The sequence below is a fragment of the Dasypus novemcinctus genome, chromosome 8, assembly GCF_030445035.2.
Source record: "Dasypus novemcinctus isolate mDasNov1 chromosome 8, mDasNov1.1.hap2, whole genome shotgun sequence".
NCBI classification, from domain to species: Eukaryota; Metazoa; Chordata; class Mammalia; order Cingulata; family Dasypodidae; genus Dasypus; species Dasypus novemcinctus.
In genome coordinates, this window is record NC_080680.1 from 109197057 (window position 1) to 109224991 (window position 27935).

At 38.4% G+C, this 27935-nt stretch overlaps 1 protein-coding gene across 2 annotated transcripts; it reads right to left on the minus strand.

Annotated features, from left to right (window-relative positions):
• ZNF483 (zinc finger protein 483) lies at positions 1 to 27935 on the minus strand. 2 transcript variants are annotated; one of them, XM_023588781.3, is made up of 6 exons: positions 27833 to 27935; positions 25586 to 26071; positions 23378 to 23466; positions 20966 to 21092; positions 20490 to 20585; positions 1 to 8860 (listed from the first exon to the last, which is right to left on the minus strand). In XM_023588781.3, exons 2-6 carry the CDS (start codon positions 25971 to 25973, stop codon positions 7257 to 7259), a joined length of 2304 nt encoding a protein of 767 aa, XP_023444549.1. In that variant the 5' UTR covers positions 25974 to 26071; positions 27833 to 27935; the 3' UTR covers positions 1 to 7256. The 2 variants fall into 2 exon arrangements, with proteins under 2 accessions (XP_023444549.1, XP_058158526.1); XM_058302543.2 differs by having other exon boundaries at positions 25586 to 26138; positions 27833 to 27926.

The window sequence follows — 27935 nt, forward strand, 5'->3', positions numbered from 1 at the left end:
TTTTTTCCCATTAAACGCAACTTTATTGTTTTGGTAGAGGTACAATTCACTTTCACCACTGCATCACATAGGATATTGTTGTTGTGTTGTAATGCTTATACAGGAACGTGCACTGTTTCTAGCGTTACACATAAATACATCACTGGTCTAGTCAGCACCAATGGATTGATTCAGATCAGATGATTTTTTTCTATGCACTGAAGTAACATCGCAATGTGTTTACTTCGATATTTTATGCACATAGCACAAGTTAGTGTCCCTATGCAGACAACACACATTACAGTGATACCTAGGTAAATCACAGTCATAAATGGAATTATTATTTTCATTATAAAATAATTACTTTTCTAGGTTAAAAAAATACAGACACATATTTAAATTTTAAATGAAGGCATACTGCTGAGGCAGAAATGTGTGAAGATACAGATGCTAGTACTATGACCAGAACAGTAACAAAAAAAGCTACTGGAAGTGGGTATAGCACAAACATCACAAGGAATGGCAATTGCAATTTACCAAGACGCAGCAAAATGAAATAGCAGTATATTGCATAAAAAAGTATTAAAGGTAATACAGTAGACAATATTTAAGACAATATTTAATATTTAAGACAATATTTAATGCCATTTATCAGCAATGACCTAGTGAATTTGATAGGTTTCTCCTATAGTCAAAAAAGAATCAATGAAAATTAGTCATCTGAAATGAGAAATTAAAAAAAAAATTATGGACAATTTTTTAACAGGATCTGAACCTGTAAATTTGGCCAGCTTTAAGATGGCTTGAATTCTTGCACATACAAAAAAACAACTTTAGATGGAGGGATGTTTTTAAAAATTTTTTTTCATTTTAGTTATGGTAATTTAGTTAGAAAATTATGAAGAAACAAGATATTTTACAAAAAGTGAGAGTTTCAATCAAACCACCAAATAATTTTTCTCACAAAATACAAGACTTTTCTAATAAAATCTGAAAAATTGCCAAGTGTTTTTCTTTAGCTTTAGACAAGTCATGTGATATAGGAGAAAATGCACAGTGAAAACTTTGGTTATGCTGTCTTCATGGGTACCCAAATTTACCAATGTCAATTCGTAACCTTAAAATCTCAAACTTGTGGTGTAGGTATTTTTTGACATTTCAGCTAGAGATAGAAATAATAGTTTCTCCCATCAGGATGGGACTCCAGCTCTATTTGGTCAAAAACCCAAGAGTATTGGAATTTGAAAGTAAAACTTTCCCTCATTGCTTTTTCCCATTGTATGACATATTGAAAATATGTATGCTCAAGTTTTCTCAAGCAAATTCCAAGAAAATGTCTTGGATACAGATATTAAAATAGTACAGTATATACATGCAAATGCTATGAAACAATCATTACCAGTATATCAAACGGCTGAAATATAAGACAGTGAATTTAATTATCTGTGTTCTTTATCAATGGTTCTTGGCTAATTCATGGAAAAGTTTTACAAAAATTTCTAGTACTAGTAATTCTAATTCAAGACTTTCTTGAAATAAAAGGAATGCTTGTCAAATAGTCAATAATCAAAGACAAAAAATGGCAGTTTGATTTTTCTCCCTTATCACACTACATATGAATGAGCTAAATTTGAAGATTCAAGAAAAACTTTTTTGTGACGTAGATGAACAGGTGTAAGAATGTATATTGAAAATGGAAACCTTTCATAGTACAAATACAGTATAATGACTTTACACATTTTTCTAACATGAATCAATACGCAAAAGAGTTTACTGTAATTCAACAGCACTGTGTAAACTGGCTGCAAAACTATAAGAAAAAAATTTTCATTTTTTTTCCCATTTATGCAATACCACTTTGAATTTGATGACAATAGTACTGAGTTGATGCAACAGTTAGTGAGTTTACTTAGATGAGGTTTTGAAGCTGACAAGCTTTTGCTTTAAAGTTAAATCAGTTCTTCTAATAAAAGATGAACAGTTTTGTCAATGTTGACATAAATATTGAAAGAAAAAAAATTTGATACTTGATGCACTTATTGAAAAAATTGTAAGTATGTTAGGAACAACAAAGTATATTTGGACAAACCATATGAATCTACTTTTCCAACTTTATAATTAGATATAAATCTAATTATGGGTCAAGTATCTCAGGTGAAATTTTAGTGCATGAATTAAGATGTGCCATAGCATAAAATACCCATTAGATTTTGAAGACTTAGCACAAAAAATTGAGTAATTTTTATATTAATTACCTGATGAAATGATAATATTCTGGATATAGTGGTTCAAATTCAGTATATTAATTTCACCTGTTTTTACTTTTTTTAGTGTGGCTACTAAAACATTTTAAATTACATATGTGACTCATTATAGATATATAATGATATATTGATATAGATTATATTTCTGTTGGATGGCACTACACTAAAACATCTTCCAGTCAGCTTTTTTGAGCCCCCCCTTGGAAATATGAAGATAATCAAGAATCAGCAGAGACCTGAGGAAGGCTTCGAAAGTGAAAGTGAGAGAAAAACAAGTAAAAACAACTCAGAGGAAACAGGAAGAAAATAATACTCTAATACTCTATAACTGACAACCTCAGAGGAAGAAAATATTCCATCCATGAAGCAAAAACCAGGTTAATACTTTTTATAAAAGGAATAATCCAAGAACCAGAAAATGCATTTGGGAATAAACACATGAGAGGTGCAATAAAACATTCAAAACATTTAATAGGTAGAGTTGGAAGATAAAGTCAAAGACATCTTCCAGAAAGTAGGATAAAAATCAAAGACATGGAAAATAAAAACTTAGAGGATCAACCTAAGGAGGTCCAACATCTGACAAAGAGAAATGAGGACAAAAACAGAAAAATGAAGACAAAACTATTAAGCAAATTATACCAAAGAATATCCCAGAACTGAAGGACAAGTTCCCCCACCAAAAATGTCCAGCTAATTTCCATATAATGAATTTTAAAAATACCTACATGAAGAAACAGTAGAGTAAAATTTCAGAAAATCATATATAAAAAGACAATTACAAAGGCATCGTAAGTGGGGTAAAAAAAAACAGGTTATATACAAATGTTCAGAAATTAGAATGGCACTGAATTTCTCAAAAACAACACTGGAAGCTAGAAAACAATGGAGAAAAACATTCAAGTATCTGAGGGAAAACAATTTGCAATACAGAATTCTTTACTTTCATCCATTTTCTTATATTTATCAAGAAAGTTTTCTTCCATCCTTAGCTTAATACCTGTTTTAAAAATCAGAATTGATTTTACTTTTATCAAATATAGTTCCATTGATGTCTTTTTCCTCCTTTTAATATATTATTCAGACACTTAGTAAATATTTATTGAATACCTACTTTGTATTAGGCACCATACTAAGAGCTCACATCAGAGTGGAAAAAAGACAAAATGTCTCTTCCACCCTCTTATATCCTAAAGTAGTAAGAATAAACTACAAAGAAAGAAAGAAAATTTCAGATCATGCTAAGCATGATGGAATTCTGTATTCCCAAGCCCTCTCATGTAAAGTACACTTTGATTAAGTTTGTTCTGGCTAAACTTCTGTTAGGCTTGTTAAAAGGTAAGAGGGGCAAAAAGAATCTCATGGGTTTTCAAAGAAACGTCGCTGCTTATTCATAGCATGTGTGTTTGCTTGTATTAGATGTCAAACTTACTTGGAATTCTGAAGAAAAAAACTTGCCAAAGCTTACTTTTTACTAGGCTTGTTTCACTAGAAAACCTGTCTACCTTGTTTGCTATAAGAAAGCATTTTCATTACCTGAACTCTACTCAACAACTGTTACAATACACTCTTTACTTAATAAATGATGGAATACTGACCAAATAAAATAAATGCTGATGGATGTAAATCATAAGTTAAAGCCTAGCATCTTTGACAATCCCATAAAGAAAATAAGTGTGACATAATAGTAACCAGTAGTTTACTTTAGTTAGGGTGGTAATGTGTCATATTCAAATATTTGCTGATGTTGAACTCTCTATGAATTCCTGAAATAAACCCTACTTAGTCAGAAACTATTATTCTTTTAATACATTGTAGAATTTAAGTTTTTTTGCTTCAGAGAAGAGTCTTAAGGCATATATATTTGTAAATAAGGCCAATCTATATAGTCATTTTTATCAGGTTCTGCTAGCTTCATAAAATGAAAAAGGACTCATCCATTGTTTTTTAATGCTCTCAAACAGTTTTCATAATACATGAATTATCTGTTAACATAATGGTTTGGTAGCACATGCCCAGAAAGTATCTGGGTCTGGTGCCTTTTGGGAGATTTGGGGTGGGGTAAGGATGCCATAGTAGCCCATTTGTGATGACATTTTCAATTTCTTCTGATTGTGTTCTAGTCATTTTTCAACCTATTTTAAAGTCGATTTTGATAATTTTCCTAGAAAACTGTCATTTTAAAATTTTTGAAAATTTAGTGATTTAAAGTTGCATATTTCAGTAGACATTTTTTCAATCTTAATATAATCTAGGTAGAGAAACAGAAACCCTCCTACACTGTTGGTGGGAATGTAATGGCACAAATCACTTTAAAAAACAATTAGGCAGTTCATTTGAAAAGTTCAATATTTATCTCATCACCCAGCAACTACACTCATAGGTATCTACCCAAGAAAACCGAAAACATTTGCTCACACAAAGACTTGTAAACCAGTTGTTCTAAATAGCATTATTCATAACCACCAGAAAAATGGAAACAACCCAAATGTCTCTCAACTGGTAAATGGAAGACAAAAATGGTATACAATGGAATACTATTCAACAGTTAAAAAGTAATAATGTACAGATAAATGCTGCAACATGGATGAACCTCAAAGACATAATTTAAGTGAAAAAGCCAGACATGAAAGAACACGTACTGTATGATTCTATCTGTAAAAGACATCCAGAAAAGGTAACTGAACAACAGAGACAAAGAGTACACTTGATTAGTGGTTACCTGAGGCTGGGGATAGGACTGGGAATTAAGTGTAAATGAACAGGAAAGATTTTATTAGGGTGATGAAATGTTCTAAAACAGGATTATGGTGATGGATGCACACCTCCATAAATTTACTAAAACTAAGTGAATTGTACATTTGAGATGAATTTTACATGTAATTTATACCTCAATAAAGTTGTAAAAAAAATTTTATGCCCTAGATTACCAACTGATAATGGGATAAAACATCCTCTTATTAAAGTTGAGGAACCTAACAGGTTAAACATTTTGGAACAAGTAATTTGACGTATTTCTTTAATTTTTGCTGTAAATTAGATCTTTTCATAACAAAACTTAAGCCAGGTGAATGATTGTCACAAGTCACATTTTTTTCCTGGCTAAGAATGTATCTGATTGGTCCATTTAGCAATAAGTATATAGATTAATTTATTACCACACAGCATCTATTTGACTGCAGGCTTTGTTCCTAGAAAGAGGAGGGGGATGGGCAATGAAAGACAGGAAGGAGGCACAGGGAAGAAGCCAAAACCTCCAGAGGTAGCATTGCAAACCCAAACCCGTTAAATCACAGCAAATATTGCTGAGTCTGAGATCAACACTAAGGATCTCTTCGCTTCCATAAGTCTGGAGTTTTCTGGTTTAGTTCTACTTTATAGGAGCCATCTCAAATTTCACCTTTAGGAACTTATTTCTGTGCATTGTTGAGTCAGTAGGGCTCCTCCATAAATCTATGACCTAAGACCCAAACCTAATTCATGCAGGTCTATAGTTCCTTTCTCATTTAGAAACTATTTATCAGACTCCATCAATGAATTTTATGAAGAACCAATCCATCAATACCAGCATACTCCATTCCTTTGAAATCTAATTTCACAAATGTAAATACATTCTATATCATTTCTACATTCTTTTTCCTGAATTTATTTGCTATCAGTAGGGTCTCTTTAGATTTTAGGATATATATTCTCTGTACAGTAAGGGGTCATAATATCAAATTCCTACAGTGGTTCAGTTAGGTTATATAAATGAGAGAATTTGGCAAGCAGAGGAGTACATTCCCCATCTAAAGGTGGCAGCTGCTACCCAAGATCAGCTGACTGCCCCACAGAAATAAGTCCAGTACCATCAGTTCTTATAATTTATCAAGACAAGTCCTGTTAAAAAAAATATGAAATATCTAATTTTCAAATAGTGGCAATTAATTCCACCCACTCACACCCACAAACCCACACACAAACCCTATCATGGAGATCAACTAAAGCATATCTGACCAGAGGCCAACTTGTGACCTCTGCCATTCAGAATGTTAATTCTCCGGTTGCAGGAAGCTGTACTTAATACTGACAAAAGTGTGATTTAAAAAAAAAATAGAACTCTATTTTGCAAAAAAAGAACCAACCATGCCATACAGCTTTCTGCTTCTGACAATGTCCTCCCCCCTGCCCCCATATCTATTTTCCTAAGACTATTACTCTCATGGCTGAGATGCTTCAAGTGGAAGTTCCCTGGATTCCCAAGCAGAGGCAACGCCCAGAGGAAAAGAGGTACTTTCTCCAAATGAAACATTCCCTGAAGGCAAAATTGTTTGAGCTATACTGACCCGCTCCATTCATAACATTCTAGGGATCCCTGCATCAAGTATTCAAAAAGTACACTTCAATAGTTCAGAAATCCAGCATCAAAATAAATCAGTCATTTTCACTAGAGAAACTTGGAAGTTCCAATTAACTGAAAATGTTAACTGATTTTCACAGCTTTAGACAGAAAAAAACTTAGAAATCATTAGTCCAACCCATTCATTTTACTGTAATGAAACTGAAATTCAGAAAACTCAAATGATTTGCCCACGATTATATAAAGTAAAATTTGTTTGCAAGGTGGGACAGAAACTAGATTATCTGACCCCAGCCAAGTGTTCTTTCCATTAGGCTACATGGCAGTGGTAGAGTGGAAGAGGAGCTACAAGAAAGAGAAAGCCTTTAAAAAAAGGTTAGTCAAGTGGGTCCTTTGTGCCCCTCCCCGAGTTGTTAAGTTCAAGCTTGGTCCTTTAAAATTATTTCACATCTCATACCACTTTCCTTACTTTCTAATGACTTTACCACTACTATCTACTAGTAGTTGATATCCTTGCAAAGAAGAAAGATAAATAAGAAAAAGAATACTTTTTCTAGCTGCCAACCCATCAAAGTTGTAGCTAGTGATCAATGTTGTGGTAGTTTATATACTGCAATTTTAAGAGGGGGCAATTTTGACTACATTTCTCCCCTCACTTCATTATATTCCCAGAATTACTCTCCAGAGTGAAATCCTCGATGTCTGATGAGGCCTGAATTACTCTTAAATGTTTTTTCACATTCATTACATTCATATTCTCTTCTTCCGGTATGAATTTTCAGGTGTTCTACAAGGATTGAGCTTCGACTAAAGGTTGCTCCACAATAGTCACATTCATAGGGTTTCTCTCCAGTATGAATTCGGTGGTGCTCATTAAGAGATGAACTCTGACTGAAGGATTTCCCACATTCTTTACATTTATAAGGCTTCACACCAGTATGAATTCTCTGATGACGACTAAGGAGTGAATGCGTAGGGAAGGCTTTCTCACATTGGTTACATTTGTAGGGTTTTTCTCCTGAATGAAGTCTTTGATGATAAATAACTGATGTAAAATGGCTAAAAGTCATCCCACAATCATTACATAAGTATGGTTTTTCTCCAGTATGAATTCTCTGATGTCGTGTAAGGCAGGAATTCTGTCTAAAGGCTTTTCCACATTCACCACATTTATAGGGTTTCTCTCCAGTATGAATTCTCTGATGTTTGGAAAGGGAAGAGCTATGACTGAAGGATTTTCCACAATTGTTACATGTGTAGGGTTTCTCTCCAGTATGAATTCGCTGATGTTGAATAAGAGAGGAACTATCACTGAAGGGCCTTCCACATTCCTTACATTTATAGGGTTTTTCTCCAGTATGAACTCTCTGATGTTTAATGAGGTGGGCACTCAGGGTGAAAGCTTTTCCACAATCATCACATTTGAAGGGTTTTTCTCCACTGTGAGTCCTATGGTGTGGTGTGAGTGATGAACTGTCACTGAAAGCTTTTCCACATTCATTACACATATAGGGTTTTTCTCCAGTGTGAATTCTCCGATGTTTAGTGAGTGATGCACTATAGCCAAAGGCTTTTCCACATTTACTACATTTATGAGTTTTTTCTCCAGTCTCAGTACTCTCATCTTTATTCAAGGTATCTGGATATAACACTTTCCAGCATTTATCACATATTGAGGAATTTTTTCCATCAGGTGTTCTCTTAAATGAGATTTTAGTAAAAGAAACCCCACAGTTACTGCATTTCTTGGTTTTATCCGAAAAACGAATTTTACGATGTTTCTGAAGTTCAATATGAGATGAAGAGTGACTTAGAACTTTCCCACCCTCGTTACATTTCCGAGGTTTTTCTCCAGTGTGTTCTTTGCGGTTCAGAATAAGGTCTGAATGGAAACTGAAGGATTTCTTGCCTTCATTGTGCCTCCGCGACTTCTTCCTTAAGTAGACTCTTAGATGTTTAATTATGTCCGAAGTTTGCCTGAAATTCTTTCCAAAGGCATTCTTTTCTGGGTCAAGGACTGACCTTATACTGAGGCTTCCTCCAAATTTCTCATCCTTATTGGCTCTCCCATGAGTTTTCTTTTCCATGACTGCTACTTGTGAATCTTCCTGATTGCTCTGATCCTTCTCTAATCTTCCATAACATTCCCAGGATTCTTCCATCAAGTTGTAAGGATCAGCTCTGAGGTATCTTTCTATTATTTTATCTAGAGATGATTCTTCCATAAAAATATCATGATTTGGAATGGATTCCTTCAACTCACATCTGGGATCATTCTCTAAAAGAAATAACAAATAGAATATTTCCTGTATAAAGTAAAGGAAGCTGCTGTACTGGGGCTGAAATGGGAATATAGACAATAATGACTATAAAGAATATGGCTTGGACAGTTCTCAAATTGAGGCTTGTAACACAGGGAAGGGAAAGGAGATATAGGGAAACAAGGTAAACAGGGGTTAGGAAAAATATTAAGGAGATGAAAAGTTTGTGCTTTATAGATACACATGCAAATTCAAAGGCAAGTTTCAAGTTACTGTGATAAGCTCCAACCTGTTCTATATCCAAACTTTTTACTTTCCAAGCAATAATAACAATAGCACAAACATTTATTAACTGCTTAACAAATGCCAGGTCCCATGCTGAGCATTTTACTTGCTTTATTTCATTTAATCTTCACAAAAACCCTAGGAAGTAGGTCCTATTTCTTTACCTGTTTCATGAATGCAACAGTGAGGCACACAGAATTTAAGTACCTTGCCCGAATCATATAGATTAAGTGATAGAATCAAATTTTTAATCTACTCTGACTCCAATGCCCATGCATGTCCTTGATTCCTATACCATACTGCCTTTCCTCAATGCAGTCAGAGAGCACTAATTTTAAAGAGAATTGTAATCACATCAGAGGCACACAACATCTGTGTTAGAATTTCAAAGACTCCCACCATCTGTCCCTACCTTATCTACACAATTTACAGATTCTCTAATCAGACATCCATTTACTGTTCCTCCCACACTGCAGCATTTTCAATTATTTTTTTTTTTGTCTTACTGCTTCCCAATACACTCTCACCTATCAAAAACATATCATATTAGGGCAAAGTTCAAGACCCAGAATCACCATAGAGCTTTCTCCAATCCATACTCTGATTGAGCTCTTCTCAGAACTTTCAATTCATGTATTAACCATATCATTCATCTTTGTTTTTAACCATAAGGTCATACTATCAGTTTTACAAAACCATTATTGAAACAGATGATACAATATACAATCATTCAAAATCTTATTGCTCAAAATTTAACCACTATTAAAAATTCTGTGTATTTCCTTCTAGATTTTTCTCTATGTATTTTAGAATAAAAAGATTCCAGGTATAAAATGTATTCTGTAATACTTTTCATTTATAATAATTTTCCATATCACTGATAACTCTTCATATAGATAATTTTAATCAGCTACACAATAATCCATTATATAGACATACTATAATTTATTTAGTCATTCCCTTATAGAATGCTTACCAAATTATTAATATTTCCTTAGGAGACATACAGAAAGTGGAGTTACTGAATCAAAGGGTAGAAAGGTTTTCCCAATTTATGATACATGATGACCAGAAGTACCTGAGTACTCATTTCTGGTCAGATGATCCTTCTTCAAATTTCTGCAAATCTGGTTAATAAAAAATCGTATGAAGGGGATAGTGGGAAGATGGCAGAGTAGGGAGCTCCAGGACTCACTCCTTCTATAAGAACAACTATTAAACAGGCAGGAACTGTCTGAAACAACTATTTGTAGACTCCAGAGGCCAGAAGAATACTATACAGCATACAGAGAAGAGCAGGAAGAAGAGACTAATAAACTACAGTAAAGAACAGTAAATTGTTCTCTCTGTTCAGTGGCTACAGGTTCCCATCCCCCATTCTTGTGACAGGCTGCGATGGGGTCCAAACCCTAACCAGCTCAGTGGTGACAGAAAGGGACATAGTCCAGGAGTGGGTATGGCCCATTGATCACAGTTTTTTTATTGGCAATTTCAGATTGCAGGGGGCCTGGCTGGGGGGCAGCCATTGTTTCAACCTGGCACAGACAAGGGCCATGGCAGAGATGCTCTGCTGCTTCAGGACAGTGGGGAAAGTTAGTTGAGGGGCTACATATTCTGGACAGGCCAAGAAAGCTCAGCTTTGGGGAGCTGTGATGAAGGTTCTTGTCCTGGTGCCCTGAATCCCTCCTCAAGGCACTATGGAGCCAGTCTACAGTCCTTTCATGGGTCCCTGGCCCATTTTGGCAGGGAAAGACTGACATGGTGAAGTCCTCTCCTTCGAGCCCCTCATCCCAGACTCTGCAATCCAGGTAAAGGCAGCTTGAGACAACAAAGAGTGTAAGAAACTGTAGAGGGGGTAAACTCAGACCAGTAGAATAGCTCAGCCTACATGTAATATCAGGTGTTAAAAACTGCTTTTGACCTTGAATAAAAGGGGGAAATGGAAAGGACAAATGAGTTTATATGGCTATGAGTCTCCAAAAAAGAGTCAGATGGTCATCACAGGGGTCGCACTTACACACGCCTCAGGAGGGTACCAGAGACGGCCAAAGCAGATGCAAGCCCAGCTACTGGTTTTCCTGAGGGCTACAGAGACCCACGGGTTCTATGGTCATGGCAGATGGCTCTGGAGTTCAGTGCCATGTCAGTTGGCCCTACTATGGAGTTTGTGTTCCTGAGTGTGATGGAGTTGGACTCAGATGTGACCTTTCTACACATGCCTCTTCTGTTACTTTTACCAGACCTGTGCTTGGCACTGGGGTTGGTGTATACTCAGGAGACCTGAATCTCTGGACTGTCCATGTGACAGCCAGTCCCTGAGCCTCAGCAGTCTTGGAACTCCTACCCTCTGGTTTATTGGACTTACCCCAGCCAGCTAACAGGGAGGTGAAGAGGGTCAACCACCACACTAGGGAGCCAAGAGTGCCTATAACTGCAAGCAGGACAATTGCATCTATCATCCATGTGGGATCTAAGTCCCCTCTTCATATAGAGGTGGAGTAGACATCACCATCCCAGGGTCCAAAGGATGGAGGAATAGAATATGGATTAGGGTGGACTTACTGATATTCTACTATGGAACTACAGTGATTAGTAATGGATGAAATTGTAGTAATGATGTGGATAAAGTGGCCACAGTAGCTGCTGAGGGAGAGGGAAGAAGAGATATGATGTTGGGGCATTTTCAGGACTTAGAGTTGTCCTGGGTGGTGCTGCAGGGACAGATGCTGGACATTGTATGTCCTGCCACGGCCCACTGGGTGGACTGGGGGAGAGTAAACTACAATGTAAACCATTATCCATGTGGTGCAGCAGTGCTCTAAAATATATTCACCAAATGCAATGAATGTCCCACAGTGATGAAAAAGGTTGTTGTTATGGGAGGAATGGGGTGAGGGGGGTGGGGGGTATATGGGGACCTCTTATTTTTTAATGTAACATTAAAAAAAAAATAAAGAGAGGGAAAAAAACTGTAGAAGTACAAAATCTGGGGCAAAAGCTTTCTAGCTTAAACACTAGGGAGAGAGAAGTCTGTCTTCTGGGAAACAGGGGACAAACAAACTTCCTTTTTAAAGAGAAACTTTAAAAAGCAAAGCCAAGGATAAGACACAGGCCCAGAAAGACAGGCAAAACCCCACACACTGCATTCAACGTGGGCAGAACTTCCTGATAGAAGGGCTGCAGCTCAAGAAAATCTCTGTATTATCACCAGCTGGTTATAAAATCAAGAAAACAGATGTTTCAGGGAACAAATTCCAGAGTTAACATTTAAAAAACATTAAAATGCACAGTGAGCAACAAGAGCACAAAACAAAGAAAGAGGAAACGATGGTCTATCCAAAGAAGAGGATTAAAGTATAGACAACACCAACAAAGACTAGGATGTGGACATATTGAAAAAGCCTTTTAAAAAATGATCTTAAAAATGCTCAAGAAAATGAAGGATAATATAGTAAAAAGAACTAAAAGGACATCCAGGAAACAATGAATGAGCAATAAAAAAATCTTAGTGAAGGGACAAATTTTAAAAAGGAACCAAACAAAACTACTTGATTTAAAGACCACACCAACTGAAATAAAAAATTCCTAGAAGGGTTTCAAGAGAAGACTAGAACTTGCAGAAGAATCAGTGAATTCGAGGACAGGACACTAGAAATGACTCAGGCTGAGAAGCAGAAAGAAAAAAGAATTATAAAAAGCAAAAATAGCCAAGAGACCTCTGGGACCAGCAAGCACATCAATATACACATTATGGTAATCCCAGAACAAGGAGAGAGAAAGGGGGGAAGAAATATTCCAAGAAATAATGACAGACAACATTTCTTGAACTTAGCATAAGACATGAATATGCACATCTAAAAAGGCCATAGAACACCAAAGAGAATAAAAATGAAGAAAAACACACCATCATATATTGATCAAAATAACTCTTTTGAATATAGATGCAAAAATCTCAATAAAATACTATTAAACTGAATCCAACAGCATATTAAAAGAATTATATACCATGATCAAGTGAGATTTATCCCTGGCATGCAAGGTTGGTTGACCATTAGAAAATGAATTAATGTAATACAGTACATTAATAGAACAAAGGTAAAAAAATTATCTCAACTGATGCAGAAAAGGCATTTGACAAAATTCAACACTTCTCATGATTAAAAAAACAAAAAATAACAATTGGGACACTAGGGTTAGAAGGAAACTTCCTCAAAATGATAAATGGCATATATGAAAAGCCCAAGCTAACATTCTATTTAATAGTGAAAGACTGAAAGCTTTCCCTCTAAGATCAGGAACAAGAAAAGGATGCCCACTGTTACCACTATTACTCAGCATTGTACTTGAAGTTCTTACAAGAGTAATTAGGCAAGGAAAAGAAATAAAAGGCATCTGAACTGGAAGAGGCTGTGGTTCAGTCGACTGGACTCCCGTCTACCATATGTGAAGGCAAGTGGCTTACACCCATGGAGAACTGAAGGCCCATGCCTGCGCCCATGGAGAGCTGACAGCCCATACCCTCAGAAAGCTGGTGGAGCAAGATGATGCAACAGAAAAAAAAGGGAGACAAGCAGATACAGAAGAATGCACAGCAAATGGACACAGAGAGGAGACAGCAAGCAAACCGTGGGGGGCGGGAATAAATAAAAATAAAAAATAAAAATAAAAAATAAATCTTTTTTTTTTTAAAGGCATCTGAACTGAAAAGGATGAAGTTAAACTTTCCCTATTTGCAGAGGACATGATCCCATATGAAGAAAATCCTGAAAAATCTATAAACAAAGCTGTTAGAGCTAATAAGTAAATTCAGCAAAGTGGTGGTATAGCAGTTTGGCATTATTTATGAATTCCAAAAGCAGATATTGGATTATGTTTGTACACTGGTCTGCTCCTCTGGGCATATTAGATTATACTAGATTCAGAGGTTTCACTTTTATGTGATTAAATAATGATCGGGTGTTTGATTGCACAACATCAATAGGACATTGAGTCCCTGCCCCTTGGTGGCGGGGACTAACAGAGAAACACGCTGCAGAGAAGGAAGGTTGGAGTTTTGATCCTGCAGGCTGGGAAGTAAACACAAAGAGAAGCAGGTAAGTGAGGAAGGAGAGAAGGCTCAACTGGACACAGCAGAGGCCCAGGAAGAGAGATGAGCTGTTTGCCTGATAATCTACAGCTGGCCTTGTGGAGAGACCAGAGCACTGAGCCCAGAGAGAAACCAGCCCCAGGAAGAGAGGAACCCACTGCCTGTAGAAGCTTCTACCCCAAACACCCTTTATAAAAACCAACAGATTTCTGGTATTTTGTATCAGAACCCCTTTGGCTGACTAATACAGGTGGGATAAAAGATCAAAACCCAAAAACCAGTAGTGTTTCTATACACAAGCAAAGAACAATCAGAAGAAGAAATTGAATAAATTCCATTTACAAGCAACTAAAAGAATCAAATATCTAAAAATAAATCTAATCAAAGATGTAAAGGACTTGTACATAGAAAAGTACAAAACTTTGTTAAAAGAAATTAAAGAAGAGCCAAATAAATTGGAGGACCTTCTGTTTTAATGGATTGGAAAAACTAAATATCATTAAGACATCATTCCTGCCTAAAGCAATTTATATATTTAATGTAATCTCAATCAAAAGTTCAACAACATTGTTTGCAGAAATGGAAAAGCCAAATATCAAATTTAAATGGAAGGGCAAGGGAGCCCTGAATAGTTAAAGCCATCTTGAAAAAGAACAGAGTTGCCTTCAACTCACACTTCCCAATCTTAAAGTTATTACAAAGCCACAGTAATCAAAACAGCATGGTACTGGCACAAGCTCAGGCATACAGACCAATGGAATTGACCCTAAGCTCAGAAATCAACCCTCACAATCATAGTCAACTTTTTTTTTAAGATTTATATATTCAATTTCTCTCCCCCCATCATTGTTTACACTCATTGTCTGTTCTCTGTGCCTGTTCATTGTGTGCTTGTCTTCTTTTTAGAAAGCACTGGGAACCAAACCCAGGGCCTCCCATGTGGGAGGGAGGCGCCCAATTGCTTGAGCCACCTCTGCTCCCAACTTCTTTTTGACAAGGTGGCAAAGACCACTCAATTGGAAAAGAATAGTCTCTTCAACAAATCGTGCTGTTTCTTCATTTGCAAAGAATGAAAAGAAAAAGAACCCTACCTCATGCTTTATACAAAAATCAACTCAAAATGGACCAAGGATCTCAACACAAAAATCAGAAGTATAAAACTCCTAGAAGAAGATGTAAGGAAGCATCTCTGGGACCTTGTGTTAGGTAATGGTTTCTTATACTTTACACCCAAAACACACACATACACAAAGAAAAAAACAGATAAATGGTACATCATCAAAATTAAAAATTTTGTGCCTCAAAGAACTCTATCATGAAGGTAAAATGACAGCCTACACAATGTGAGTAAATATTTGAGAACCACATATCTGATAAAGGTTTAATATCCAAACTATATAAAGAAATCCTTCAACTTAACAACAAAAAGACAACCCAACTAAAAAGATGGGCAAAAGACCTGAATAGCCATCTCTCCAAAGAAGATAAACAAATGGCCAGAAAATACATGAAATGATGCTCAACATCATTAGCCATCAGGGAAATTCAAATAAAAACCACAATGAGATATCATTTCACACCCATTAGAATGGCTATTGAGAAGTGGACGTGGCTCAACTGATAAGAGTGTCTGTCTACCATATAGAGGGTCCAGGGTTTGATTCCCAAGGCCTCCTGACCCGTGTAGTAAGGTGACCCACGCATAGTGATGACATGAGCAAGGAGTGCTGTGCCACGCAGGGGTGCCTTCATGTAGGGGTGCTCCACGTGCAAGGTGTGCACCCTGCTAGGAGAGCCACCCCACGTGAAAAAAGCACAGCCTGCCCAGGAGTGCCGCCGCACACATGGAGAGCTGACACAGCAAGATGACACAACAAAAAGAGATGCAGTTTCCCAGTGCCGCCTGACAATATGAGGATGCAGAAGAACACACAGCAAGTGGATACAGAGAACAGACAACGAGGAGGAAGGGGAGAGAAAGAAATAAAATAAATCTCAAAAAAACAACCACCACCACCCAGAAAATAACAAGTGTTGGAGAGGATGCAGAGAAAAAGGAACACTCATTCATTGCTGGTGGCAATGTAAAATGGTGCAGCTACTGTGAAGGATAGTTTAGTGGTTCACAGAAAATTAAGTATAGAACTACCATATGACCCGGCAATCTCACTACTATGTTGTGACAGTATAAAGTTCCTTTATGAATCCCAAAAAGAAAGATTATGATTTTGAACTAATCCATTCCTGTGGGTGTGGGGCATTTTGACTGGACTACATCAATGAGGTCGAGAACGAGCTTGGGTCTCCACCCTCTTGCTGGGTTCGAGTAAAAATGGAGACACAGAGACAGAAAGAAAGAGAAAGCAAGCCACCATTTTTGACCCTGCTATGTAAGAAAGGGCTCAAGGACCGCTAGCAGCCAAAGTTTAAGCATGAAGTCCCCCAAGGGGCTGGCTAACAAAACAGCTCAAGAGAAGATGAGCCCTGCCATATGCCTGATCGCCATGTGGCAGGATGCCAGGATTACCAGTAGCCGACTCTGGTGAGAAAGAATCTCTGATGGTGCTTTGATTTGGATTTTATGACCTCGGAACTTTAAGCTTTTACCCTAAATAAAATCCCCATTATAAAAGCCAACCCATTTCTGGTACTTTATATTGGCAGCCCTTTGGCAAACTAAGACACAGGTATATACCCGAAAGAATTAAAAGCAGGGCCTGGAACAAATATTTGCACACTGATATTAACAGCAGCATTATTCACAAGTACCAAGAGATGGAAGGAACCCAAGTGTCCATCAACCAATAAATGGTTAAACCAAATGTGGTATAAAGGCTCAATGGAGTATTATTCAGCCTTCAAAAGGAATGGAGTTGATACATAAGACAGAATGAATGAACCTGGAAGACACCATGTTGAGGGAAATAAGCCAGACACAAAAGGACAAATATTATATGCTCTCACTGATTTGAAACAATTATAATATGCAAACTCAGAGTCAGAATCTAGAATATTGTTTACCAGTGGATGGTAAGGGGATAGGAAATGGGAAGGTAAGGCTTAAAATGTACAGGGCTCCTATTTGGAATGATGGAAATGGTTTAGTAATCGATGGTGGTGATGGTAACAAAACAATGTGAATGTAATTAACAGCACTGAAATACATATCTGAATGTGATTAAAGGGGAACTGTTAGATTGCATAAATGGTAACAGAACAAAAATTTTTTTAAAATCCCATAGAACCACACTACACAGTGAACCCTAAAGTATAACATGGACTATAGTTAATGGTATAATTATAAAAATGTGCTATCATTAATTTTAACAAATATTCTACACCAATGCAAGATGTTAATAATAGGGTGGTATATGTGAATCCTGGATTTTATGCATGATTGCTCTGTAACCCACAAATTCTCTAATAAAGAAAAAACAAAAGGAAAAAACAAACTAAATAGTATTTTCGCTTTAAATATACATTTCATTGCTGATGAGTGAGTTTAAACACTTTTTCATGCTCAGAAGCTATTTAAAAGTATAATATCGATAATTATCTGCTCAAATCCTTCAACTATTTTTGTAACAGGTTTAAGGTTCCTTATTGATTTGCATAAGCTTTATTATGGCTATTAACTCTGCTGTGTCAAAGTTTTTTTCTCCAGTATGATATAAATGACATATAAAACACATATATCTATCCTTACAGTTACATTAAAAACATTGTACATTTAAGTGCTGCTTCTTTTAAAGAAAGCATCTTGGGAGTGGGGAAGCATATATTTATAACAATGTCAAAACATTTTTAAAATCCATTTTTGGAATTACTGTACAAAATGGTACTTAAACATCTTAAGAAAGTGCTGTCCTTTATTTGTATAGTTATATTGGAAATAGCCATTAAATTGATTAAAATGCATGGTTTAGAAGACAGACTAGAGCAAGATGTCTTATTGTTATTTCTTTAAAATAAACAGACTGGAGTATTGATATATACACTTATTAATTTTTATTTTTAAAAATGAAAATTTAATATATTATTAATCTGGGAATATATTATTAATCAGGGAAGGATAAAGAAAAAAAATCTAATTCCTCAAAGATAACAAATATTAACATTTTCCAGCTATTAAAAATCCATATATATCCATCTGTTTAGCGTAGTGTATACGTACTTTTCTCCCCTTTAACAAAAATGGGATTATACTACACATGCTATCCACTGGGTAAATTCCTCTTTATCCCTCAGGACTGAACGCAAATGTCAATTAGACAACAAGAAGACAAGCAATCCATTAAAAAATAGGCCAAAGGCTTGAAAAGACATTTTTCTAAATAGTATATACAAATGGCCAATAAAAACAGGCAAAGACTCCTCTTGACATAGAGGTGCAATGGACACAACCAATCCAGTGTCCACATAGAAGAGGTGGCATTGGATTGGGAAAAGTGGACATGGTGGACGATGGGTATGGGGAAAGGCAGGAAGAGATGAGAGGTGGAGGCGTCTTTGGGACATGGAGCTGCCCTGGATGGTGCTTCAGAGGTAATCACCGGACATTGTAAATCCTCACAGGGCCCACTGGATGGAATGGGGGAGAGTATGGGCCATGATGTGAACCATTGTCTATGAGGTGCAGAGGTGCCCAAAGATGTACTTACCAAATCCAATGGATGTGTCATGATGATGGGAACGAGTGCTGTTGGGGGGGGAGAGGGGAGGTGGGGGGGTGGGGTTGAATGGGACCTCACATATATATTTTTAATGTAATATTATTACAAAGTCAATAAAAAAAAAAAAAACAGGCAAAGATGCTCAGTATCAGTAGTCATCAGGGAAATGCGAATCAAAACTAGAATGACATACCATTTCATACTGACTAGAATAGCTGTTATAAAAAAAATAGAAAATAACGACTGTTGACAAGGACACAAGAGAAATCCTCACACACTGTTGGTTGGTGGGAATGTAAAATGGTGCAGTTGCTATGGAAAACAATTTGGTGGTTCCTTAGAAAGCTAAGTAAAGAACTGCCGTATGACCAAGCAGTCCCCCTTCTAGGTACATACCAAAAGAACTGAAAGCAGGGACTTGGAAAGATATCTGACCACCAATGTTCAGAGCAGCATTACTCCTAATAGTCAAAGGTAGAAGCAACCCAAATGTTCATCAACAGATGAATGGATAAACATGGTATATACATAGAATGGAATATTATTCAGCTGTAAAAAGGAGTTTTGGTCTGATATATTCTATAAATGGATGAACCATGACAACATGTTAAGTGAAATAAACTACAAAAGGACACGAAAGGACAAATATTGTATGATCTCATTTATATGAAATAGTTAAAAATTGCAAATTCATAGAGACAGAAGGTGGATTACAGGGTACCATGAGTAGTAGGAAATGGGGAATCAATGCTTAATGGGTACAGTTTCTGTTTGGCATGATGGCAAAGATTTGGTAATAGATGGTGGTTATGGTAACACAACATTGTGAATGTAATTACTACCACTGAACTATATATTTGAAAGTAATTAAAATTGGAAAAGTTAAGCTGGATAGGTGTTACCGCAATAAACAAATTTTGAAAAATGCTAGTCAAGGCCCTACTCCTATATATTCCCATAGCTCCTTACATGTGCCATTATTATAGCGCTCATCACACTTTTTCTTGTGATAGCTGTACCTCTGGCATTCATGAAAATGTGCCTCTCAGCTCTCCTCCTGCAAGGAGCTTACCTCACAGTAACTGTTGCTGTATGAAATGCAGCATTCAGAGAGGCCACATTTCCCACAAGCTGCTCCCAGCCAACGACTGAAGACAGCAGGGATACCGAGGCTGGCCCACTCCTTTACAGACTAGGGCTCCTCTGAAAGTAGACTGACTTGAAGACTCCATCTTGGCTTTGCCAAAACTTTCTTAGAACTGAACTGCACTCTTTCTACCCAACTTTCTTTCTTTCCCCCCTCTCATTCACTGGCGTCAGACCAGCATGAGGCTTAGAGAGACAACTCACCTAGGGCCTTCTGGTTCCTTCCCCATTTTCCTTCACCTGAATTTTCTCCAATACATCTTCCATGTCTAAAAATGTCTTGGCATCTACCTCTCAGAGGACCCAAACTAAAAGAGTCTCCCCTAGTAAAATGAAAATTCCAGGAAGAAAAGGACTGTCTTAGCATTTTATATCTACCCAAACATTTCAAAGCCTCCTGCCACCTGACCTAGTAAGCAACTGTTTTAATTTCTCGTCCACTTTTCACCAACTCACCTGGTCCAGAGCCTTTTGAGACTTCTTTTTCCAGCAATGATGGTATTTCAACCCACATTAGCTGGGAAATTAAATCTAGTCGGGAAACTGGAAAGCCTGCTCATAGAGGAAAAAAATGGAAAATAGTTGTTAATGCACAGAGCAAAGACATCCCAACATTTATTCATAAGTAACCTCTGGTTCTTTAGGCAAGATAGAAAATACCGCCAAGTATGGAGGCATATAAATACTGGAATTTAAAGAGAAAATGGGGGACGGTATGACCTCGGTGAAGGCAAAATGGTGCTTCACATTTCCAGTTCAATTGAAACAAAGACCCTTCTTTGGAGGAAATGTGGTGGAAAGGTATATAAGGCCCCAATTTCAGGGATAGTAACCTGCATGCCAGCCAAAATAAAATTATAAGTACTTCACATAGCACTTATCTGTCAATAGATACCCAGCTTAAATGCTAGATGATGAAGAGATGTCTTTACCCAGAAATTCTAGGTTCCTAAAGTTCTCCAGTTGCACTTCCTTATACAACTCCTTTTGAAAAGGCTCCAGCCTCTTCCACTCTCCTCGGGTAAAGTTCACAGCCACATCCTTGAATGTCATGGATTCCTAGAACATCCAAACATAATCCCTTTGCATTAGATTATCCTCCAAATAGACCCCAAGGATTCAGAGAAATGATCAGGAAATAAAGTAATGCTTTTGATAGCATTAAAGCTTTTACAAATTCCAAAGCAACCTATAGAACAGCTATTATATCACTAGCTAAGTGATACAGAACAAGGCCATGATGCAAACTGTGCCTCTACCACTCACGCCCTGGTGTGAAATGCTGTACAAGGACAGTGTGGAAGGTTTAACATTGAACAAGTTCACCCCAAAACACTGATTTCTAGGATTAAGGGAAATATATTAAATCAAGGGTACAATTTACATTCCCAAACCATAAATTCATAAAACTAATGTAAGTTAACCACAGGTAGTAATCACACACATAAGAGTACTGTCAGCAACAACACTCAAAATTTTAATATCCAGTTGGCTAAACATAGCAGTTATTATCTATCACAATCAAAAAGAATCTGTCTTCGATAACATATACTTGCTCTTGCGATTTCTCAGTAATTACAAACAAGCATACTGGCTAATTAGAATACACTTTCTTTTTTTCTTTTTCTTTTTAGGTAGTGGGGCTGGGGATTGAATCTGGGACCTTGCATACAGGAAGCCAATATTCAACTACAGAGCTGAATCAGCTACCCTGGGGTGGTTTTTTCATTTGTTCAGTCCAGGGACTGAACCCAGGACTTCCCATGTGGGAAGGAGGTGCTTGACCGCTTGAGCCACATCTGCTCCCCTAGAATATTCTTTTTTTTTTTCCAAAGATTTTACTTATTCTCCCCTGTTCCCCGCCCCCCCCCCCCCCATTGTCTGCTCTCTGTACCCATTCGCTGTGTGTTCTTCTGTGTCCGCTTGTATTCTTGTCGGCAGCACCAGGAATCTGTCTCTTTTTGTTGCAGGATCTTGCTGAGTCAGCTCTCTATGTGTGCAGCACCACTCTTGGGCGGGATGTGCTTCTTTTGCGTGGGGCAGCTCTCCTTGCAGGGCGTACTCCTTGCGTGTGGGGCTCCCCTATGCAGGCGACACTCCCGCATGGCATGGCACTCCTTGCATGCATCAGCACTGTGCATGGGCCAGTTCACCACACAGGTCAGGAGGCCCTGGGTTTGAACCCTGGACCTCCCATATAGTAGGCGGATGCTCCATCAGCTGAGCCAAATCCGCTTCCCAGAATATACTTTCTATAACATCTTTTTCTGCATGGCATTTTGAGAGGCAGCAGAGAGGCTATTAACACTTGCATTAGTTTCTCATGGTGCTGTAAAAAATTACAACCTAGATGGCTTGTAACAATAGAAACTTACTTTCTCACAGTTCTAGAGGGTGGAAGTCCAACATTAAGGAGATAGGCCACACTTCCTTTGGGGGCCCTGGGTAAAATCTGCTCTTTGCCTCTTCTAGCTTCTAGTGGCTGCCAGCATTCCCTGGGCTTGCTTGGTTTGTGACATCACTTCATTCTCTGCCTCCGTCTTCACAAGACCTTCACCTCTGAGTGTGTGTGTCTAAGCTCCCTCTGCCTCTCTTCTGTAAGGATACTTGTGATGGCATTTATGGTCCGCCAAGATAATCCAGGATCATTTCCTCTAATCAAAATCTTTAATCACACCTTCAAAGACCCTTTCTCCAAATACAGTAATATTGCAGCGATTAGGATGTGGCCATATTTTGGGGAGTCATTATCAGCTTACCACAGTACTATTTTTATCCACCATTATGATTATTTTTTCTAACTGGCAATTATTGGTATATAGGAAATGTATTGATTTATAACCAGCTGCTTTTCTCAACTATTATGAATTTCAGTACTTATTCAGCGGATTCTGAGGTTTTCCAAATAGACAATAGTATCTGAAAATAATATGCATCTGCCTTTTATACCAATACTTATGTCTTGTTTCTTATGTTATTGGCTAGAACATTCACAGAATTCTAACAGCAGTGAGATTAGACATCCTTATCTTTTTACTGACACTGACATTGTGAGGACTGCTTTTGATTTTCTGACATTAATCAGCTGGAGATATTCTTTGTCTTATTAAGGAAGTATAATTCCATTTCCACCTGTGTTTATCAGGAATAACGGTTAAATTTTAGTGAATAATTTTATTATTAGAGTCAGACTTCTGAAACATTCTGGAACTGAATTTGAAAAACAGAATGTGAAGAATGAAGTTGAAAGGGAGACTAGTTTTATTATTTGGTATCATTCTACCACTCACTAGGAGCTCAAAAAGAATTCACTAAAGGATGAAAACCAGTGGAAGGGAACTTACCCGGGGCTCGGCATTTGGAAGAACAGCAACCATTTTATCTTCTTCTGGGTTCCCCTCTTGGGAAGTGGCAGAGTCTTGAGAGCATGGTTCTAGAAAATGGGCAAAAAAAATCTTTCAAGTCATTTCCTCAAACTAGATATCTTTAAATATGTCTCATGCTCCTTTAGAGAAAAAGGTCAGAAGAAATGGAAGAAAGTTTCCCTTCCCCACAAAAATCTTTTCAATGCTTAAGCTCACAAAAACTCACCTTTTCTTCATTCCATACACCGTTTTAATGTATTTAATTTGCTCAATAAGGATTTTAAATTATATTTATACATTTATAAGGTGTATTAAAGTAGAAGGGCACATTTTTTTCAAGCAGTCATACATTTTCTTCATAGTCCTGGCACAGCGCCTTGAACAAGAAACAACTAAAATCATTTCCTGAAACAAAGCATTATGCCAGTCTCATTATTGGCTCCATCCCTGGGGCCACCTGTGGATTTCAAAAGACAGAAATTGCGAATCTGAACATATGAACTAAATGCACTAAGTGCCCCGTGATTTCAACAGCTCTTCTTGTATTAAAGTAAAACTATTTTTAAAAAACATACTCTACCTTCTTCTGAAAAGAATTTTAGGCAGCTTTCTTGATTAGATAATCAATAAAAACGAAGAATTAGAACGATGTACTCAAAGAGAAAAGAAGGATTATTTTAAAGAAACCCTCCCACATTGCAGAATACTAGAGGGCTCAATTTACCAACTTCTCAATTGCAGGGACCTCTAAACAGAGGCCCTACCTTGGAAAAGCAGGATGTTCCAGTAACAGACAAGTTGGGGAGGAGAGGGTCAGGACGTAAACACCACCTCCCTATCTCTCTCAGTCTTCTTTGTAGACTACAGATTGTTATACCAATATATTTTGAGCCCTACAGTAAATATGCTAAATTTTTTTTGCAACAAATATAGCACATTAGCATTTTTATAAGTTAAATGACATTCCCTCAAAGGGCTAGCTACTTTAGAAGTCTTTTTTTTTTTAAGATTTATTTATTTACATTTATTTCTCTCCCTTTTCCCCCGCCCCCAATTGCCAAGTCTGCGTCCCTAAAAGTCTTTACATCAATACTTTATCATGATTTTAGAAATATGTTCATGGGAAGTGGACTTGGCCCAATGGATAGCGTGTCTGCCTACCACATGGGATCAAACCCCGGGCCTCCTTGACCCGTGTGCAGGCTGGCCCATGCACAGTGCTGATACGTGCAAGGAGTGCCGTGCCCCGCAGGAGTGTCCCCCGCATAGGGGACCCCTACATGCAAGGAGTGTGCCCCGTAAGGAGAGCCACCCAGCGCGAAAGAAAGTGCAACCTGCCCAGGAGTGGCAGCGCATACACACAGCTGACACAGCAGGATGACGCAACATAGATTCCCAGTGCCGCTGATAAGGACAGAAGTGGACAGGGGAGAACACGCAGTGAATGGACACAGAGAACAGACAACTGGAGGGAGGGGGGAAGGGGAGAGAAATTTTTTTAAAAGTTCTAATTCAGCTTAATTTTTATGCATTTATGTATAATTTATAATGTAATTCTAAAAAGATGAATATAATTCAGCTGTTGACCCCCTTGAAGGCCCTAGAATTCACATCCAATAGGGCATTCATAATCACATGTGGTCAATTGTTTAAATTTAATTACAGATCAGTTCTTTATTTGTGCTAACCACATTTCAAGTGCTTAACTTGAAGTCCAAAACAGTGCAGAGTACATTTCTGTCATCGCAGAAAGTTCTAGTGAGCAACCCTACTCCGGAAATGTGCTAGCGCACACAGTGGACCTAGAAGTGGACCTTGAGGCCTGGACTGGGTGATATGCTCAAGACTCCAAACGTCTCAACAGATGACTTCTTTATCTCCTAAGAGCCCCTTTTACTTGAGAGGGAAGAAAAAGAAAATATTTATTGTGCATCCACCATGTATTATACCTTCAAAACGAAACTATCGAGAAAATGGTATCCCCTTTAAACTGATTTTTAAAAAATCATATTGTGAGAGGTTACGGAGCTTGCCCAAGACCACACAGTAAACAGCAGAGCTGATTCAAGCTCAGTCCTGGCTGCAAAAACTTAGACTTCTCTGAAGCAGTAAATTACTTTCTTTAGGGGAGGTTACTTTCATACCTTGAGATCTCTCCCACTTCCTCCCCCCAACTAAAAATCTCACCTTCCTTTTCTTCAAGATCTTGGGTCAAATCCTCTATTAGGGTCACCACCTCCTCACTATTCTCAGGATGTTGGGACTTCACCCAAATCCTGACCTCCCCAGGCAAAATAGTCAGGAATTGCTCAAACACCAAAAGCTCTAAAATCTGTTCTTTCGTGTGAATGTCTGGCCTCAGCCACTGAGTGCAGAGCTCCCAGAGCTGAGTCAGGGCTTTTCTGGGTCCATCCTCTTCTGAGTAATGAAACCACCTGAACCTCTGTCTTAAAGATTCTGGGTCAGTAGCATCTCCGCTTAAGATAGTTTCTTGCTCCCCAGGAGTCTCCATTCTTAGGACCTTGTTTTGTTCACTTGAAGCCACAGTTTGAGGGTCTGAGAAGATGGCCATCATCTTGTTCAAAGGAACTACAGCTTGCAGTGTGTATCACCAACAGGAATCTAGTCTTCTTTAGACTCTATCTGAATAGCAGTACAGTCCACCAATAGGCACTATGGGCAACAAAACATAAAAGTCAATTTAAGGGCTCCACGGATTCAGTTTATGGTCTTGCAGGAACTGTCAAGAGATACAAGACAATAAGACAGACAATTATTGTTAATCTTAACAATTTGGTTCTTGGTTTGGTTCAGATATATAAGCACATGCACACATTCTCAGAGACCTAGAATAGCCCTACCAAAGTACTAGAAAAGATGATTTACTTTGTGGGTCAAAAGGCAAGGAGTTACTTAACGGTAATTAATTAAATACCCTTCAAAGAAATCGCTGCTTCAGTTTAGATATATGCCTCATAAGGAAAAGATGGCGGAAAAGGCTCATTGTTACAAGGGGATCCAGGCACAAACCTATATAACAACTCCTGCCTTCTTTCTGTGAATGTAAAACATTTCTCACCAGTTGCCTAATTCATAAGCCTCATCTATTTGACTCTCAAGTCTCCCTTCCTCCTTACTTCTCACATAATAAGTAACAAAGTCCTGGACATTTTATTTCCTAAGTACCTCTCCATGTAATCCCTACTGAAACTGCCTAAGTACAAGCTACTAACCTTCAATACAGTCTCTACACTGTAGTCCAAGAACTCCTTATAATGTGCAAAATATGATCCTATCCCTCGCCCTGTTATACCTCTTCACCGACACCCCTCCTATTTCATGCGTCAAAGGCAGAGGTTTGCATGGCAATCTAGAGACCCAGCCTGGATGACTTCACTACTCTGAGCTCTAGCTACCCCCAAATGGTTGACACTGCAGTCAGAGAAATCGCTCCCCCTTCCCAGACACTATCTCCTTCCATTCTTGCACCTGAGTCAGCTGCTCTCCTATCAAACTCTTACTCATTCTTTAAAACTTGACTCCTTTCAACCGTCAACTCTTCTGTGAAGCATCCTCTGATGCTCCTTGAGTTCCTTTGCACAGAGCCTGCCCGGTATTGCATGAATTTATTCATTCTACAAATAACTGGGCATCTACAATGAGGTGAGAACTGGTCACTGCTGGCACAGGCAAGGACAGGTCGGACATGGTCCCTATATGTACAGAGCTTTCAGGAAATGGCAAGAGGCTAGGAAGCAGCCAGTGAGACGCACAGTCTCCTCTTACTGCAATTATCATACCAGTAATTACCCTACTCCGAGTACAGAGCCCGGTACACACCACACATGATGTTATGTATTCCTCTGTCAAAAACTGGGCTCCTGCCATGTACCTAGGGCTGTGCTGGGCACCCGGGAGTCCGCGGTTACTATGATACTCTTCTCGGTCCCTACGGAGCTTACAACAGAGATGGATGAAAATATGACGCAGGCAAAGTTTCTCAACGTGGGAGATATTCTGTCCCACACGGGGGCATCCAGCAGTGCCTGGAGGCATTCTGAGCTGTCACGACTGGGGGAAGAGGGGATGCTGCTAACCTTTTCTGAGCAGAGCCCAGGGATGCTGCTAATCATACTACACTGCACAGGGCACACGCCCACACGCACTACACACACACACGCACACACAACAAGGAATTATCGGTCCCAAAATGTCAGCAGTGCCGAAGGTGAGACACCCTGAACGCAGGGAAGGGATGGAGGAGAGCTGACGGCTCCTTTACTCAGCAGTACCCGCCTCGCACAGCAGCAGCCGCAGCCGCCTGGCACGGCGAGGCCGATCGGCTGCACTGGACCTCCGCCCCGCCCCGGGTGCACCCTCGGAGCCTGCGGCCGGACCGCGGCCCCAAAACTGGGAGCCTAGGACAACCAATACCTGCGCCAGGATCCACAGCCAGCACTAACGCCACGGCAGCGAGCTTCCAGAAGCAGGTCCCGCAGCCGCTGCGCGCGCAAGCCAGCCGAGACACTGCGCCTGC

Coding starts and splice junctions, on each gene's coding strand:
- ZNF483 (XM_023588781.3), bottom strand. CDS start 25,973: ATGATGGCCATCTTCTCAGACCCTCAAACTGTGGCTTCAAGTGAACAA. Junction 23,467..25,585: donor AGATCTTGAAGAAAAGGAAG/GTGAGATTTTTA, acceptor CCCATTTTCTAG/AACCATGCTCTCAAGACTCT. Junction 20,586..20,965: donor TAGGAACCTAGAATTTCTGG/GTAAAGACATCT, acceptor CTCTATGAGCAG/GCTTTCCAGTTTCCCGACTA.